Raw genomic sequence first — 15,962 nt, 5'->3', positions numbered from 1 at the left:
TAGCACGTGTTCTCATGTTTGGGTACTGTCCCGTCTTCGCGTCCAAATAAACCTTCCAGGTACTTTCCCTCTGCGAGTAATTCCAGAACGCTTCGTGTGCTTATAGTCATGTAGTGTCAAAATCTCCCATTCCGTACGAAAGTGAAACGTTTTGTCTTCTGACTTGGCCCAGTGCCCCCACGCATTTTAATACCCTTTCTGACGTTTACGAGAGAAGAAAAAAACAAGGTCTAAAAACTGGCGATAATTTAGCTTGTCAGTTTTGCCGCACTTGGCGCAGTGGTTTGCGCATGCGTTTGACACCTAAGCTTGCATATGATTGGCTGCGCTGTATATCAATTAAGGGACGGGCTTGATGGGCTTACGTCTATATTTCTAATGCCACGCGATCAACCCACACTACATTTGCGATCCATTAGTAGATCGCGATCACGAATTGGGCACCCCTGAATTAGAGTATTAGAAACTCACAGACGCAGTTCTATTCTGTCCTGTAGGTCGCTATAGATCCGAATTAACTCAAGGTCAGCGATCGTAGGGTACTTGAGGCGGTAAATAGCCAAGACAGGATAGCCTCGTCTGGTAGCCAAGGGGTTACGCGTTGGTCTGCTGACCGCAAGGTGGACGCTTCAAAAGCACGAAGACCAGCGTGGCGTCGAACCGAGCAGTGTCTCGAGACGACAAGGGCGATGGTCTAGGGAACCCACAGGCCGTCCTACCTTTCCCTTTAGGGTCGCTCTGAGTCAGATCTATTCGATGGCAGTGAGTTTAGCAGTTTGGAGTCTGACGAGAAGCATCTGGTGGGTTTGAACCGAAAACCTTATCGTTAGCAGTCCAAAGTTTACCCAACAGCGCCGCCACCAGGTCTCCAATACGGCTGGCAGAGGGCTGTTCTTTGAGGGGATGGAGCTTTAACTTCAGATTGTTGACAGTTTGGCGGGAACGGAAGGGCGCGCGGCAGCGGAAGTGACGTAAGATGTCATTCCCTTGGCAGAGGTAAGATTACGCGGCCCAGGATGCGGGATCGTTATCTTGATTGGCTGTTTTCTTCAGACCCCGCCCACTCAGCGTCTCATGGCTCTTTGCTTCCGCCTCCCGGGCGGGTTTTGCAACATCCGGCCCACCGGGAGCTGAGCGCGCGTCTTCAGGAGCGTGGCCAGCGTGGGTGGGGAGAAGCGTAGAATTCGCGAGCATTGATTGGCTGAGAAGGGGCGCTTCCTGAACGCTGATTGGTTCCGCCCTTCGCGGGCCCGAGTTTGTGGCGGCAGCAAGAAGTAGAGTTAGCGGTGCGGCGGCATCCTGGTCGGAGGAGACTTGCGGGTCCCCCTTATCCTGGTGTCTGCTAGCGTCTCACCTGAGGGGGTCGCGACCGCGATGTGGAATAGTAAATACGGGGGGCGGGGGCGGAAGGGGTTGTGAAGGGCGTGGAGCGTTTAGGGGGAGGAGGGCCGGGGGCCGGAGAGGCCAGGAAGGTGCGGAGGACAATTTGGGCGACGCGGGGGAGTGTTTGGGAAAGCCCCGGGAACTTCGGCTGCTAACAGGGCTGTCGTTGAACACAGGTGGATTTGAGAGCTACAGCAGCTCCTCCTATGGTGGCGCCGGCGGCTACACGCAGTCCCCGGGGGGCTTTGGATCGCCGACCCCTACCCAGACCGAAAAGAAATCAGTAGGTTCAAAGTGTTTCGTTTGATTTTACCCGGTTCTAAAGCTCCCAGCTCGTCTATGTGAAGTGTGTGCGTCGATGATTACAGGCTCATATTCCTGTAGTGAGGTGCTGTACGATTCAAAAACGAAATCGGCCCCATTTTTGCAGCCACATTGGGCTGCTTACCCCCAGGTGGGCGGTTCGGACTCGTCAGCGGTTCCACAGGAGCAAGGTGCGGCGGGCTGCTCCTGCGAAGGCTACAGCCTCGGAGACTACGGGCCAGTTCCACTCTGTCCTACAGGGCCGCTGAGAGTCGGAATGGACTCCTTGACAATGAATTCGGGTTGGTTTGTCAGGTTCTTAGCTTGATTTTGAAATTTATCAAACTAGCAGGCGAACCTGCTTTGCAGGAGCACTCCGAACTGGTGTTTAGTAGCAGATTTTGCACTCTACGTATGTTCAAAATCGCTTTTTAATCGGATGGAAATATGGGGCCGGACTGGAGAGCTTAGTCACTGAGCTCAGAGATCTGGTTTTTGGCTCTGACAGTCATTTGGCAGGTATCTTTGGGCAAATTTCTAAACCCTGGGGGGTCGATTTGGTGCCTGTTAAATAAGGTTAATAATTCACGCCTCAAAAAGTGGTTGAGACTTAATATCGTGTTATACTGAATATTATATATATGCGGACTTCATATATGTGAATTATATGAAAGCTTGTGGCAAAATCGCGTTGTCTTTGAATTCTGATTTTTTTAATGAACTTTGTGAAATTCCTTTGTGCTTAGTCTTGTGCCTGCCCCAAGGGTGCTTTCAATAAATGGTCTTAGTTAATTGTCTTACTATTGAAATAGATTTGGTATATACCAGAAGACAGGGGCCTTGGAATCAGCTTTGCCATTCATCTCAAAATGTGACCTCAGTGAAACATCTAGAACAGTGATTCTCAACCTTCCTAATGCCAGGACCCTTTGATACAGTTCCTCATGTTGTGGTGACCTCCCCCAACCATAAAATTACTTTGGTTGCTACTTCATAACTAATTTTGCTACTGTTAGGAATTGGGAGACTTCTGTGAAAGGGTCGTTCGACTCCCCAGGTTGTGAACCTCTGATCTAGAAGCTTGTGGGTTTTTTTTCTTATCTGTGTAACGGTTTTAGTATTATTCATAGATTAATTGTGAAAATTTTAAATGTATTATGTAGGAAGGTGATCTAAGAAAGGGTTGATTTTGGCAGCAGCTGCTGACTCCATCCTATGACTACAGGGCTAATTTGCCTTCTGTTTTAGTATCATTTCAGATGTGGTGTTAATGATTCAGTAGAAACATGCTTATATGTTTTGTATAGCTCATTGATAACCCCCGTACCTGTACACTAGATATGACTATATAATGTTATATAGTCTTGTTATTAATTTACTCCATCCTGTAGCAGAGATGCAGGAACTGCCCCAGCTTTGAAAGCTAATAAAAACCAGGTAGTGCACCCTTGTGTCCTATGTGCGGTTCAGTTGGTTCCGACTTAGCAATATGATGTTCTCCAGGAATTCGTCCCTTCTAATAACACATCCACAGTATATAAAACAAAGTCTTGCCATCCTTACTTTAAAAAAATTTTAAAATAATTTTATTGGGGACTTGTACAACTCATCACAATCCATGCATCCATGGTGTCAAGTACATTTGTTGCCCTTATTCTCAAAACATTTGCTTTCTACATGAGCCCGTGGTATCAGCTCCTCATTTTTTCCCCTCCCTCCCCTCAACCTTGATATTTTATAAATTATTATTTTATATTGTCTTACACTGTCTGATGTCTCCATCCATTTTTCTGTTTTCTGTCCCCCAGGAAGGGGGTTATATGTAGATCTTTGTGATCGGTTCCCCCTTTCTACCCCACCTTCCCTCCACCCTCCCGGTATCGCCACTCTCACCAATGGTCCTGAAGGCTTCATCTGTCCTTGATCCCCTGTGTTTCCAGTTCTTGTCTGTACCATGTACATCCTCTGGTCTAGTTGGATTTGTAAGGTAGAATTGGGATCATGATAGTAGGGGGGGGCATTAAAGAACTAGAGGAAAGTTGCATGTTTCATCGTTGCTACCCTGCACCCTGACTGGCTCGTCTCTTGCCTGCAACCCCTCTGTAAGGGGTTGTCCAGTTGCCTACAGATGGGCTTTGGGTCCCCACGCCGCACTCCCTCTCATTTATGATAGGATTTTTTGGTTCTTTGGTGCCTGGTACCTAATCCTATTGACACCTCATGATCACACAGGCTGGTGTGCTTTTTCCATGTGGGCTTTGTTGCCTCTGAGCTAGATGGCCGCTTGTTTTAAGACCCCAGGTGCTTTATCTTTTGATAGCCGGACACCATCAGCTTTCTTTGTCGTCAGCCATCATGTGGGGAAGGTGAGCATCATGGAATGCCACTTTAATAGAACAAAGTGTTCTTGTATTGAGGGAGTACTTGAGTGGAGGCCCAATGTCCATCTGCTACCTTAATACTAAACCTATAAATATTTGCACATAGATCTATTTCCCCATCATATGTAAATATATTTACATATGTACATGCCTGTATTTAGACCTCTATAAATGTCCTTTGCCTCTTAATGCTTTCCTCTATTTCCTTTTACTTTCCTCTTGTCCCACTATCATGCATAGCCTTCAATTGGGTTTCAGTAATTCCTCTCTGTTATATTGCCCTTGATCAAGCCCTACCAGGCCTCCTGCTCCCTCCTCACCACCGATTTTGGATCACTTATCGATCCCATTGTTTTCTCTTCCAGATTGTTTATCCCGCCTATCCTATCTAGATAGACCTGCACAGATAGTAATATACACAAAACAAGACAAAAAATGACAAAAGAAAGCCTGTAAATAGTTCAAAGTCTGTTTGTTGACTTTTACCATCCTTGCTTCTAAAAAGCATTCTTGTATTTCTTCCAAGACAGATGTTTGTTCTCCTGTGGTAGCTTTCATTTTCTTTGGCAAAACCATAATGCAAAGGATTCAATTCTTCTGTGTTCCTTTTTATTCATTGTCTGGCTTTTACATGCCTATGAGGTGACTGAAAATACCCAGGCTTCTGCCCTGCATACCTTACTTCTCAAAGTGACACCTGTGTTTTGTCTTTTAATAATTTTTTTACTGTTTGTTAGCTGTATGGCCTTGGTTTCCATCTTTGTGAAGCCAGGATAACGGGCTCTTTTTTAAGTCTTCAGTGTTAGGTCTGTGCCAAGTGCTCGGCACGTACTGTCCATGTGCTCCCCGCTTCTGTTGGCCTGGTGCACGCTGGAGCGGCCCCATGCGGTCCCCAAGCTGGAACCCATGGGAGCAGACGGCCCCAGCCGTCTCCTTTGGGTGGAGATGAGAGCAGGTGTGGAGTGAGTGGTGGCGCTCCTTCTCGCAATGGAATTCATGCATCTTTTTCTCTTCAGAGAGCCCGAGCCCAGCACATTGTGCCCTGCACCATAGCCCAGCTGCTGTCTGCCACTCTAGTCGATGAAGTGTTCAAAATTGGCAATGTTGAAATTTCACAGGTATGCAAAAAGCACTTGTGCTTCTCGATTAAACATAGGAAGAGCTTGATAAGACTCACATTGTTTTAAAACCGTGTAATCTCTTTTCCTCCTCACTTAGGTCACAATTGTGGGGATAATCAGACATGCAGAAAAGGCACCAACCAACATTGTTTACAAAATCGATGACATGACAGCTGCTCCCATGGATGTTCGGCAGTGGGTTGACACAGATGTAAGCAGTTGCTTTTAAATCAGGGTGGGCTCCTTTGGGGGTGCCAAACTTTTTCAGTCTTAACTTTTTAAAGTTTTTTTTTTTTTTTAGGTTTTGCTTATAAAAATGATACATAAGCAAGACATTATAGACAGACCCTAAAATAAAGGTTAATAGATGTGATATGTTCTGGTTATATAAAAGTTTAAAACTTTCTAAACGACCCAAAATTCTAAAACCAAAGTTAAAAAGCAAGTGGTAGGAGACGCTAGAATGTAAACTACAGGAAAAACAAGTATTTTCATCTCGTTCACTGCTGGCTTACACACACTAGAACAGTGCTAGTAACTGAGTTAACAACTGTCTCGGTGAATGGGGAAACGTGTGTAACATTACAAACCATTTAAAAATTTTAATAAAAACTACAAACAAAAAAAGCAACTGTGCACCTTAAGAAAATGGGAAAGGAGATTCATCAAAGATGGGTAATTCATCAAAGACAAAGTACAAATAGCAGCAACAAGAAACTTGTTGCTATGCTAGTTAACAAAAGCAGGGTTACTAAACATCGGGGTCCCATTGTGTCTTTCTAAGTTGGCACAAAAAAAGACTAGCCATGCCTGGTTCTGTGAGAGCAGCAGCAAGCACGATGCCTGGCACTTATAGATGCTTCATTTTTTTAACGATTTATTGCTTGTCTAGGCATGGGGTACCATTCTACACAGATGTTGTAGATACCTATTATAACTTGTCTCAAAAATAACCTGAATCAACATTGTCGATCAGAAGATGTTGTCCCAGCAATTCCACTCCCAGGGATTTATATTCAAGAAATAATTTTAAATGTGTAAGTTTTAACCGTATGTTAGTCATAGCATTTTTGTGTAGTAACCTCCGAGGCTACCTTAATGTGCTAGCTGTGGGAATTGTTAAATAAACCATGGTTGTATAGTGGTAACATGATGGTTGGACTGCTGACCCCAAGGTTACCAGTTCCAAACCACCTGCTGCTCTGAAGGAGAAAGATGAAGCCTTCTGTTCCCCTGAAGAAACCCACAGGGGCAGACCTATCCTGCCCTATAGGAGTGCTCGGAGTTGGAATGAACTCCATGGCAGGGAGTTTGGAGACTGCAACTGATAAGGAAATGTGCACATCGTTACAAAGAGCTATTTGTCGTGAGTCATTGAGGGGAAAACCATGTTCGAGAATGGGAGGCTCCCATTTGCAAAGCAGCCTGTTTAAAAACATGGAGAAACAGGCACTGCTTTTTACCCTTTTTTAACAAGATCACAAGGCTTGCTATTTTTGTTTTCATTTTTAAAATATGTTCACTGTGAAAACTTGGATAATATGGTTTGTGTTTGCTATTCTCACTTCACAAAAGCACAAGAAAGCTGTGGAGAATTACCCCTCAGGAAAATAGAAGCTAATTCATTCCAAAGCAATTACTGGAGTGCCCGTGCCGGGTTCCAGAAGGATAAAGAGTCAAAGGCTCTGCCATCAAAGGGGCGGGGGTGTGGGGGGGACAGATAGTACATAGGCAACACGTCTCATATAGAATGCCCGTGCTTATTTTGCAAAAGTGTCTTTTAAAATTCTGAAGTACCACAGATGACTACTGTTAGAACACATTTTGGCTCATAGCCTGTCAGCTCTCTGCATAGCTCTAAATTCAGTGTGTGCAGTTTTACATAGAAGGCAGCTGCTCTGTAAGCTTTTCACTCAGAACTCTCACGAAGTTTATTTCTTAAGGTTTTATCTTTGTGTTTTCCCCCACCACTTACCTGTCAGTTTGTTGTACTGTGGTGGCTTGTGTATTATTGTGATGTTGTCACTGGTATTTGAAATACCATCAGAGTCTAGACTAAGAACAGACTATGAAGAAGAATAAGCAACCTGATCCCTTAGGAGGAATTAGCCACAGAAAACCCAATGAACAGAAGCAGAACATAGTCAGTACCCGAAGCCGAGCCCCTCAGGTCGCCAGGCACTGAAAACATGACTGATGAGAGCTGCCGAGTCAGAGGAGCCCGCAGTGCAGGACGGCTGGAGTCAGCAGGGCGGCTGGAGTCACACCAGCAGGAGCCAGCCTTCGGGGCACCACTCACAGTGATCAGCAGTCGTGGCAAACACCAGTTATTAATTGAAACTGAACGTATGAAGTATGAGTCTAGGAAAATGGGAAGTCATTAAAAGTGCGGTGAAACATCGCTACTCTGGGTGCTGTTTGTCTGCATACGAGAAAGTCCAGGCAACACTTAGTTTTTGGTCAAGATTATCCTGAGGCTGTAGTTTTAGTGATTCATCGATGTCTGGAATCCTCGAGAATTTGAAATTCTCTTCTGCATTTTGAAATTCTCTTTGATTAGGATTCTTTATAGAATAAAATGAGCTTACATATTTTTCCTTGTACATAGGTTCCAATTCTGCAAAAATAATTCCTTCCTATCCATGTTAACTTTGTGAGGCCTCTTTCCCTCCACAGAAGGCCACGCTGTGTGTAGCTGTTGTTGCTTTTATTTACTTTATTGCTCTGTAGTTTTGAGTCTACTTTGGTCTTAGACAATAAGGATTCTGTAAGTATATAATTTCAGTGTTCGTAGAAGTTCCCACTACTTGAGTGTGCACCTGTTAGGTGTTTCCATTATTTTACGTGCTTTGGTGTTGTAAATATGCTGTGATGAATATTGCAGTTACTTCTTAATGCATGGGTTTTGTGTTGTTGTTTTCGTTATTTCCAAAAGTTCCTAAAAGTAGAATTTTTCCAATAATTATATCTTCCAGAAAAATTAATTGCCTGAAAGCATTGAATGCATTTTTGTGATGTACATAAATTAGAACTTTGAAGTTGAAAGTTACCTTTATAGGTACTTTTATTCTAATTTCCTTATTTTACAAAATAGTGCAATTCAAAAGTGTAGAGCAAACTAATTATTGCCATCTTAGGGGGTTTTGGTTCTACTTTCTCTTTCTGTTCAGAGTCTACCAATTGTACAGTGACTTTCTACCATCAGCACTTAGCCTCAGTGTTTTTCTTTCAGGACGTGAGTGGAGAAAACACTGTGGTTCCGCCTGAGACGTACGTGAAAGTGGCTGGCCACCTGAGGTCTTTCCAGGTGAGTCATGGTCAGAATAAAGTGACATATATTGGCATCGAGCATTTCCTGATTTTATGTCTGTTAGATATACTTCGTTATACTTCATGTTCAAAGGGGGAATACTGAAGTTATTTCATTATTCAGAAGAAAATAACTTTGTGGTCACTATAATAGAAACAGAATGGTGGTAAGCCAGGTTCTTCCCCTGCGAGTTCAGCTGTGGAGTCAGAAGACTCGATTGCCAACAGCTGTGTTTGTTGAAATCCCCCATTAGTATTTTCAACTTGACCATTTGAATTAAGCCTGGGTTAAAATGATACAACTTTTCCATCTTGGCAAAATGCTATCAGAAAAGCCAAGTGTATTGGCTTGAAGGTGCTTGTCTTTTTCCTTTCCTTTTACTAGAATAAAAAAAGCCTGGTGGCCTTTAAAATCATGCCCCTGGAGGATATGAATGAGTTCACCACCCATATTTTGGAAGTGGTCAACGCGCACATGATGCTGAACAAACTGAACAGCCAGGTGAGTGCCTTCACGGAGCCCTGTCTCCTCGAGAAGAACGTAACTGCTGTGCACTTGGGGGCCTGCGGTATTTGAAGGTTGGGGCAAGACATTCCCCACGACATTGTTTCAACCACTAAGCCGTATGCAGGCTGCCAGCCTGAGAAGCCGCTCACTCTTACTGAGTCCCTTCCGACTTTGAGGACAGGAGCGCTGTCCCAGAGTGTTTCCTAGGCCGTAAGTCTTGCCGTGACTTTGTCTGAGTGCCTAGTGGTTCAAACCACCAACCTTTCCATTAGCAGCTACGAGTCTGAAAACAGCCATGAGTTTTGCTTTGTTTGTTTTTAACTTGTAAGCTGTAAGCTTTTAATGAAGGTTGTGGGAATAACTTAATGGCTTTTTCCCTTGTGATCTTCCACTGGGTGTATTTGATCCTCTGTCACGCTTCTCATTAAGTTCAACAGGTTAAACCTTGACTGAGAGCACACTGTGCACACCACCCCCTGTGCAAAGACGAAGGGACTCTTACGGCCAATAATGCACTGCGTGTTAGGATAGGATCGGGCCAGGTGCTTGGAGAACCTGGAGGGAAGTTGACTGAGTTTATCTGGGGGTATTAAGGAAAGCTTTCCGGAGGCAGGAGTTGGGCTGAAAAGAGTGGTCGCAGAGGGGAGAGGGGAGAGGCGCATGCTCAGGCCAGAGGCACATTTGCAAGTGCAGTTGGATAGCTGCCCGGTGCAACTGAGCAGTGTATTGGGGAGGAGCGGCCCAGAGGAAGGAGAGCTTGACATCTAGTTCTGAAGGGCTTCAGGGGTGTGCCTCGGAGGGTTTTCTGCTGTCAGTAGAGGGAGCCACTGAGACGCTTGGTCAAAGGAGGTTGCTAGGAGGTAGCATGGTGCAGGGTTAAGTGGAATAGGAGAGTCTAGAGCAGTGGTTCTCAACCTTCCTCATGCCTCGACTCTTTCATACAGTTCCTCCTGTTGTGGTGGCCCCCAGCCATAACATTTTTGTTGCTACTTAACTGTCATTTTGCTACTGTTATGAATCAGGCGACCCCTGTGAAAAGGTCATTCCACCCTCCAAGGGGTCATGACCCATCGGTTGAGAACTGCTGGGCTAGAGTTTGTGTTCCCAGTCAGGAGGCCAGAAGTAGTGATTCCTGGCCTGTGTGGGAGGTGAGAAAATGGAGATTTCCAGAATACTGATGTCTGCAGAATTGAGTTGGGTTCACTAATTGGGGCAAACAGGTTTGGTAAGAAAGGTGATAGGATTAATTTTGAAGTGTCTGGGAGATATCCAGGCCTGCATCTTGGAGGTGGGTGTGGGTCGGATGAAATCTTGGGAATGTTCAGTTGATGAGGGATACTGAGTAGTTTTGAGAGGTGAATGGGGAACCAGAAGAAAATATGCCATTAGTTATAATAGACCAATTCTCAACCTGTGGGTCGTGACCCCTTGGGGGATCAAACGACCCTTTTACAGGGGTCGCCCAATTCTTAATAGTAAAAAAATTAGTTGTGAAGTAGCAACTAAAATAATTTTATGATTGGGGCTCACCACAACACGAGGAGAACTGTATTAAAAGGGTCGAGGCATTGGGAAGGTTGAGAACCACTGTAATACATGGATTCTGATTTCAAGGAGGGGGAAGTGTGGAATTGAAACTTAGAGTCATGGAAATCAGACTAAATTAATTCTGTTGAGACTTAGAACCCTGAATCTAATGTCTGCAAAAAATCTCTAAACCTTAAACCAGAACCGTCCCTTGAAGCCATTGTTAAACTAAACAAGGGTTTAGCCCCCAAAATAGCCGTGTTACCTGGAGCATAGTGCAGAGTTCCTTCTGTGAGCGTACATACGTGGACAGCAGTTCCTTTAAGCACACAGGAGACATTCCAAGGGCAGAGAGCCTGTTAAGTAATGATGATAAAGAGATAGGAGGAGGCACAGAAGTGTGCTGGGCTTTGAACCTGCTCCTTCCAGTTGGACCTTGTACTGAGAACTTGCATTTCCACCCTGGATACACTGAATCAGAATTCATGTTTTAACAAACTTCCCAGCTAATTCTTCCTGTAGATACACAGGAATGTGTATGCAGGAGACTTGCTGTCTCCCCCATCATACGTTATGCCTGGTGGGCTCTCATAAAACTTGAGCGGTTGGGTGGGCTAGCAAATCTCCAGGGCTTTTCATGTCAGGACCGTTACTCCTCTGGCTTCTCTCCCTTGCAAAGCAAAACGCCACTTTCTCCCACCCCGGGGTGGTCATGTGCTTCAGAAGGATTATTTTACCCTTCGACGAAAGGCTCATTAGGTAATAGATGTCGCTTCTAATATTAAAAAAATTGCTACAGGGAAAATTCTGTGCTTAAACATTTGCGTGTGGTTAGGGTTTTATTGTTTTGTAAAATTAACAAGCTTTTGATAATAGCAAAAGTTTTGTTTAACTTGGTGAACAATCTAATGTGAGCTTATTTTTTAATTCAGCCCTCAGCAGGGAGAGCACCTATCAGTAATCCCGGAATGGGTGAAGCAGGGAACTTTGGTGGGAACAGCTTCATTGCAGCAAATGGCCTCACCGCGGCCCAAAACCAGGTAAGCTCCGCCTGACTGGCTCCAGGAATGTGGAGCACCACCAGCCCTCAACTGTGTGACCTCGTCAGGGATTTGAGTCCTCACTGAGTCTCTCCTGCATGCTTATTTGGGGGATCTGATTTATGCATGGCTGCTAGAATTTTTGTCTGATTTGATTCTTCAGGTGCTGAATTTGATTAAAGCTTGCCCAAGGCCTGAAGGTTTGAACTTTCATGATCTCAAGTCTCAGCTCAGCTACATGAGTGTGTCCTCAATCAAGTGAGTACTTTTCATAAGCCAAGACTCCAGAATTGTAGCCTTTTGACCACACCAGAGTTTTCTCACTGATGAGAAATGAGTTAACAGCAAAAACAAAGTAGCTGGACTGCAACCTGATTAGGAAGGATTTGGATCAGCCATGAGAGTAGCTTTTAAGAGTCCCAAAGTTAAAAGAAACCACCTGTATATATTTACACAGCCTATCTCCAGAAAGGAAATCAGCAACAATATCCTGTTAAACCCCCGTAGAGGAGTGAAGTCTTAGTTCATGGATTCAGATGTTACAGCCCCCTGGCATTACTGTCCCTCCTGTACAGGTAGGTGTGTCTACACCTAAAGCCATTCGATAGGACTACCAGCCCCCTTTCCCTGATTTTGAGTTCCACAGCAGCTCCCTGATTCCCAGTGTCCTGAGTAGTACGGTCCTTGTGACAGCGACTTCTGGTAAATCAGTGGGTGGAAGTTTCAGACAGAAATTTCTTTCTACTCATACCAACCCTGTAAGATGGAGCAGCACTGCCGTCTGGGTTTCTAAGGCAGTGATCTACGGAAGCAGACCACCACGTCTTTCCCCCGCGGAGTGTCTGGGGGCTCGAACTTCTAGCTTTTCCATTAGAGGCAAACTCCCTGCACCACCATAGAAGAGACCTGCTGAGGGCTGATTCTGTTTTTTGCCCTATTAAGTGAAGAGTCATTCCTATCTAGAAGTGGTGATGATGGGACACAGACTCCTGAGCACAGTAGGGGTGTGTCAGCTGTCAACTCTTTGAATCAGTTGTGATTGACAGAGGGCCTTAAAGCATTTAAAGTGGTCACACCATGTCTAGAAAGACCTATTGTTTTGCTTCCGGCAACCTCTCTCAGGAGCCCGAGCAGTGGTGTGGGGACAGGAGCAGTCCCAGCAGTTGTATTTATTTGTGTATACGCCAGGTTGCCCATACACAACTTGGGGCGAGGGCTGCGATCTCCGCGCCGTAAACCTCAGTTTCGCGATGTGACTGGCACCTCGTGAACAAAGTGGCTGTGAATTCTCTGAGTCGATTTAGAAATGAGGAATGGAGTGAAGTGTACATTTACTTGGCTATGCTGAAAGGCAACTTTCCCAAGAAGCATTTTTCTCTTCCCTGCAAATGACCCCGTGTTTCTTCCTCCTTTTCTAGGCAAGCTGTGGATTTTCTCAGCAATGAGGGCCACATCTACTCCACTGTGGACGATGAACATTTTAAATCCACAGACGCAGAATAGCTGCCTCTCAGGGACCGAAGATACTTTGTAGCTGGATCTATTCTCACAATCTGTTGTCATCCAGCTGTGCACAGTATCATCAGTTGACTTCTAGGAAGTAGGGTTCATCTATAAAGTCTCAACCTCCTTTTGAAATGTACTCTTCGGTTTTTCTGGTGGAGCTTGGTCACTGACGGATGTAACCGGGGCGGGCTGTCTTGGGAGGGTGGCGAATGCACTAGTTCAATATCAAGATAGACAGACTTGGCAAAGGGATGCTACCAAAAAGAACTGGCCAGTTTTCTACTTCCCCAAATGTTCCCTTGTTAAGAGAAAAGAGCAAGACTAGAGCCCCGTGGCAGGGAGCTCGCCCAGGGGCCTGCGAGGCTCTGCCTGGTTATGTTGCCCACTTTGGTTACGTGGGTTAACATCTGTCAGAATCGCCCTTCCTGCAGCCTCGTCATGACTGCTGCCAAAAGCGTGTTGCTGTGGGTATGAGGTGCTGGCCCAGTGGGCCCAGCAGAGGAAGACATGGGACTGCGCGTGACGCTCAACTGAGGGCAGCCTCATGGTTAATAAAACTGTTTGTATGGGAAACACGGAGGCTGCTGCTTTTTTAGCCGGTGTAATCCCTGTTTACTCATCGGAGGTAGTGTGGCAGACCTGACTTCCAGTGTGGTGTATTCCCCCTCTCTGGTTTTGATCTTGAGCAAGCTGCGTGTGCTCTGAGCAACTCGATTTCCTCATTTATTGAGAGAACAGGGTTATGTCTTCGTAGACTTGTGAAGGTTGAATGAAATAACGTCTGTAAAGTAGCCTTGCTATTATAGGAAGTGGACTCTAGGCGGAGCCGGTGCACATGGGCTGCTTAGCTCGATGTGACCGTGTAGCTGCCATTTGACTTCAGGGTTCGGACTCTGAAAGGTCTGTGGCTAGCTAGTCCTTACCCAACCTGACCAGCTGTTGGTTGGGGGAAAGGAAATTACATTCCAGAAAGTGGATGAAAGAACCAATTCTGAGATGATACAGAGGTAACATGCAAATGAACTCTGTCATCTGCACTAGCATAACTGAGAAGTCTGCCTGCCTGTTTCTAAATGAGAGCCCCCAGCAGCTGTGAAGACGGTGCCCGCCCCACACTCCCGGTTTCTAATGATGACTTGTTTTTTACATACACAAAGCAGTTTCCATTCGGGGAGCTATGAAGTACTTAAAACCCAGTCAACCAATTCATTTATTTGCAAGTGTTTCCGTTCTTGATTATTTTCTCAACAAAAGGCAGTGGCTAAAAGCAGGTGTACGAAGAATTGTCCTCTGGTTTCTGAACCCTAGCAAGAGAGCAGGCCAAGCCACTAAGAGGAACGAGGCCCCATCCTTTAGCGCTCAGACTTGCCTTTGGGGCATGTATGGTGACACAGCAGGAACTGTGTCTCAGCACTGAAGAATGCAGTGAGCTGACCCAGCACCCACCCAAACCCACGGCCACCGACGAGACTCCAGCTGTGTTCACTCAGCGCATGTTGCATTTGGTTTTCTTTCAGACGTTTTATTAGCACTTCACATGTCTTACAACTCAATAATTCCATCACATGAGCAGTTTCTCAAGTCATCTCCATCAATACGGCCGTTTCGGGAACGCAGGTTCCTCCATGTAGGATCCGCCTGACATCAGTGGGGACATCTTTCCTTGGGAAAGCTCCTTGGAAATCTTTCAGGAGGCTAACAGACCGTAAGAATTAGCATCTCGTGTCATAGGGTGTGTTTTGTTTTGCTTCAAAATGATAAACTGATTAAAAATAACAATATGAAGCTCTTAATATATCCCCCTCATCTGGAGTTTTACTTTTTAAAAAATTTTCAAGCAAAGAGAACGTTAAGTTTTCAACTGGACAAGGGTAAGACAACTGCAGAGACACATCCAGACGACGGAGACGTACTAGCGTGAGGTCATCGTGGTGTCTAAGGTCCTGCTGGGACGCAGAGCTTAAAAAGAATGGGGGGTTTCCAGAGAACGGTCGCAAATATTGGTGGCTAGTTGTTTTTTTCTTAAATGCAATTTGGGGGAATCTGAAATTCACTAGTAAAAGTTTAAGCCCGTGTCCTCTGTATTCATTTATTTAGTAATTCTGTAACTATTAGGATAGTAGGTGCATTAGAAAACCTTTAAAAACCGACACGAAAACAAGGGTGTTACTAACTAGGCAGAGCTGTACTAACAGTTCTCCATAGGAGGTTATTGCATGTGCCCAAGGGTGTGTGCTCCTCACTGCGACCTCAGTGGGCACCCCTCACAATTAGAACACCCCACCCACGGGATGTGTCTGCTGTGCCCACTCCCTGCCGACCCCACTGCACCTGGTAACAGAACAGTGGTTGTCTTTGAAGCCCAGCCTTCCCTACTGTGCAGTGTTTCCTCTCACCACAGACCAAAAAGGCCTTTTTATGGGAAACGATACCTGCCTCCAATCCCCCCTTTATGGCTCTGCTGCTGCTCTTGGCTCTGATGTGTGCAAGAGGTGGAAGTGAAAACCACATTCTGCACATGGCCTGGCCCCTGCCGCAGAGGACCTGTCCCTGTCTCATGTTGGAAAAGAGCCCCTTGCTTGTCCCCAGGGTACTACCCTCCTCAGGTTCCTCTTGAGCATTGGAATGGGTCTCTGGAGGACAGCTCTTGGTGGAAAGATGGGAAGGCGGGGAAGTGGAGAGAGAATCCGGCCTCTTGGGGACTTAGAGCCTTGATGGGAAGGAGGGTAGTCAACAAACGGCTCACGGTATGATCAGGGCCCAGTAGCAGTTGTCAGAAGGTTGGCTGCCTCGGATTCTTCTACACTGACCAGAGGATTCGGTCTGAAATCCAGCCCGTCTGGCACCTCTGGATGCCAGGCGAGAGGCTGAGGGAACCGTGCTG

General features: G+C 45.6%; 1 protein-coding gene across 1 annotated transcript; it reads left to right on the top strand.

Moving 5' to 3' along the window:
• Positions 1-1,201: 1,201 nt before the first annotated feature.
• RPA2 (replication protein A2) lies at positions 1,202-15,132 on the top strand. The gene is made up of 9 exons (XM_075553041.1): positions 1,202-1,384; positions 1,560-1,666; positions 5,084-5,185; positions 5,286-5,399; positions 8,421-8,495; positions 8,883-8,999; positions 11,465-11,572; positions 11,736-11,830; positions 12,991-15,132. Exons 1-9 carry the CDS (start codon positions 1,375-1,377, stop codon positions 13,073-13,075), a joined length of 813 nt encoding a protein of 270 aa, XP_075409156.1. The 5' UTR covers positions 1,202-1,374; the 3' UTR covers positions 13,076-15,132.
• Positions 15,133-15,962: the final 830 nt, after the last annotated feature.

The sequence above is a fragment of the Tenrec ecaudatus genome, chromosome 1, assembly GCF_050624435.1.
Source record: "Tenrec ecaudatus isolate mTenEca1 chromosome 1, mTenEca1.hap1, whole genome shotgun sequence".
NCBI lineage: Eukaryota > Metazoa > Chordata > Mammalia > Afrosoricida > Tenrecidae > Tenrec > Tenrec ecaudatus.
Note: the sequence above shows the minus strand (reverse complement) of the source record. Positions and strands in the feature narration are given on the sequence as shown.

Coding starts and splice junctions, on each gene's coding strand:
- RPA2 (XM_075553041.1), top strand. Junction 5,400..8,420: donor GGCAGTGGGTTGACACAGAT/GTAAGCAGTTGC, acceptor TTTTTCTTTCAG/GACGTGAGTGGAGAAAACAC. Junction 11,831..12,990: donor ATGAGTGTGTCCTCAATCAA/GTGAGTACTTTT, acceptor CTCCTTTTCTAG/GCAAGCTGTGGATTTTCTCA.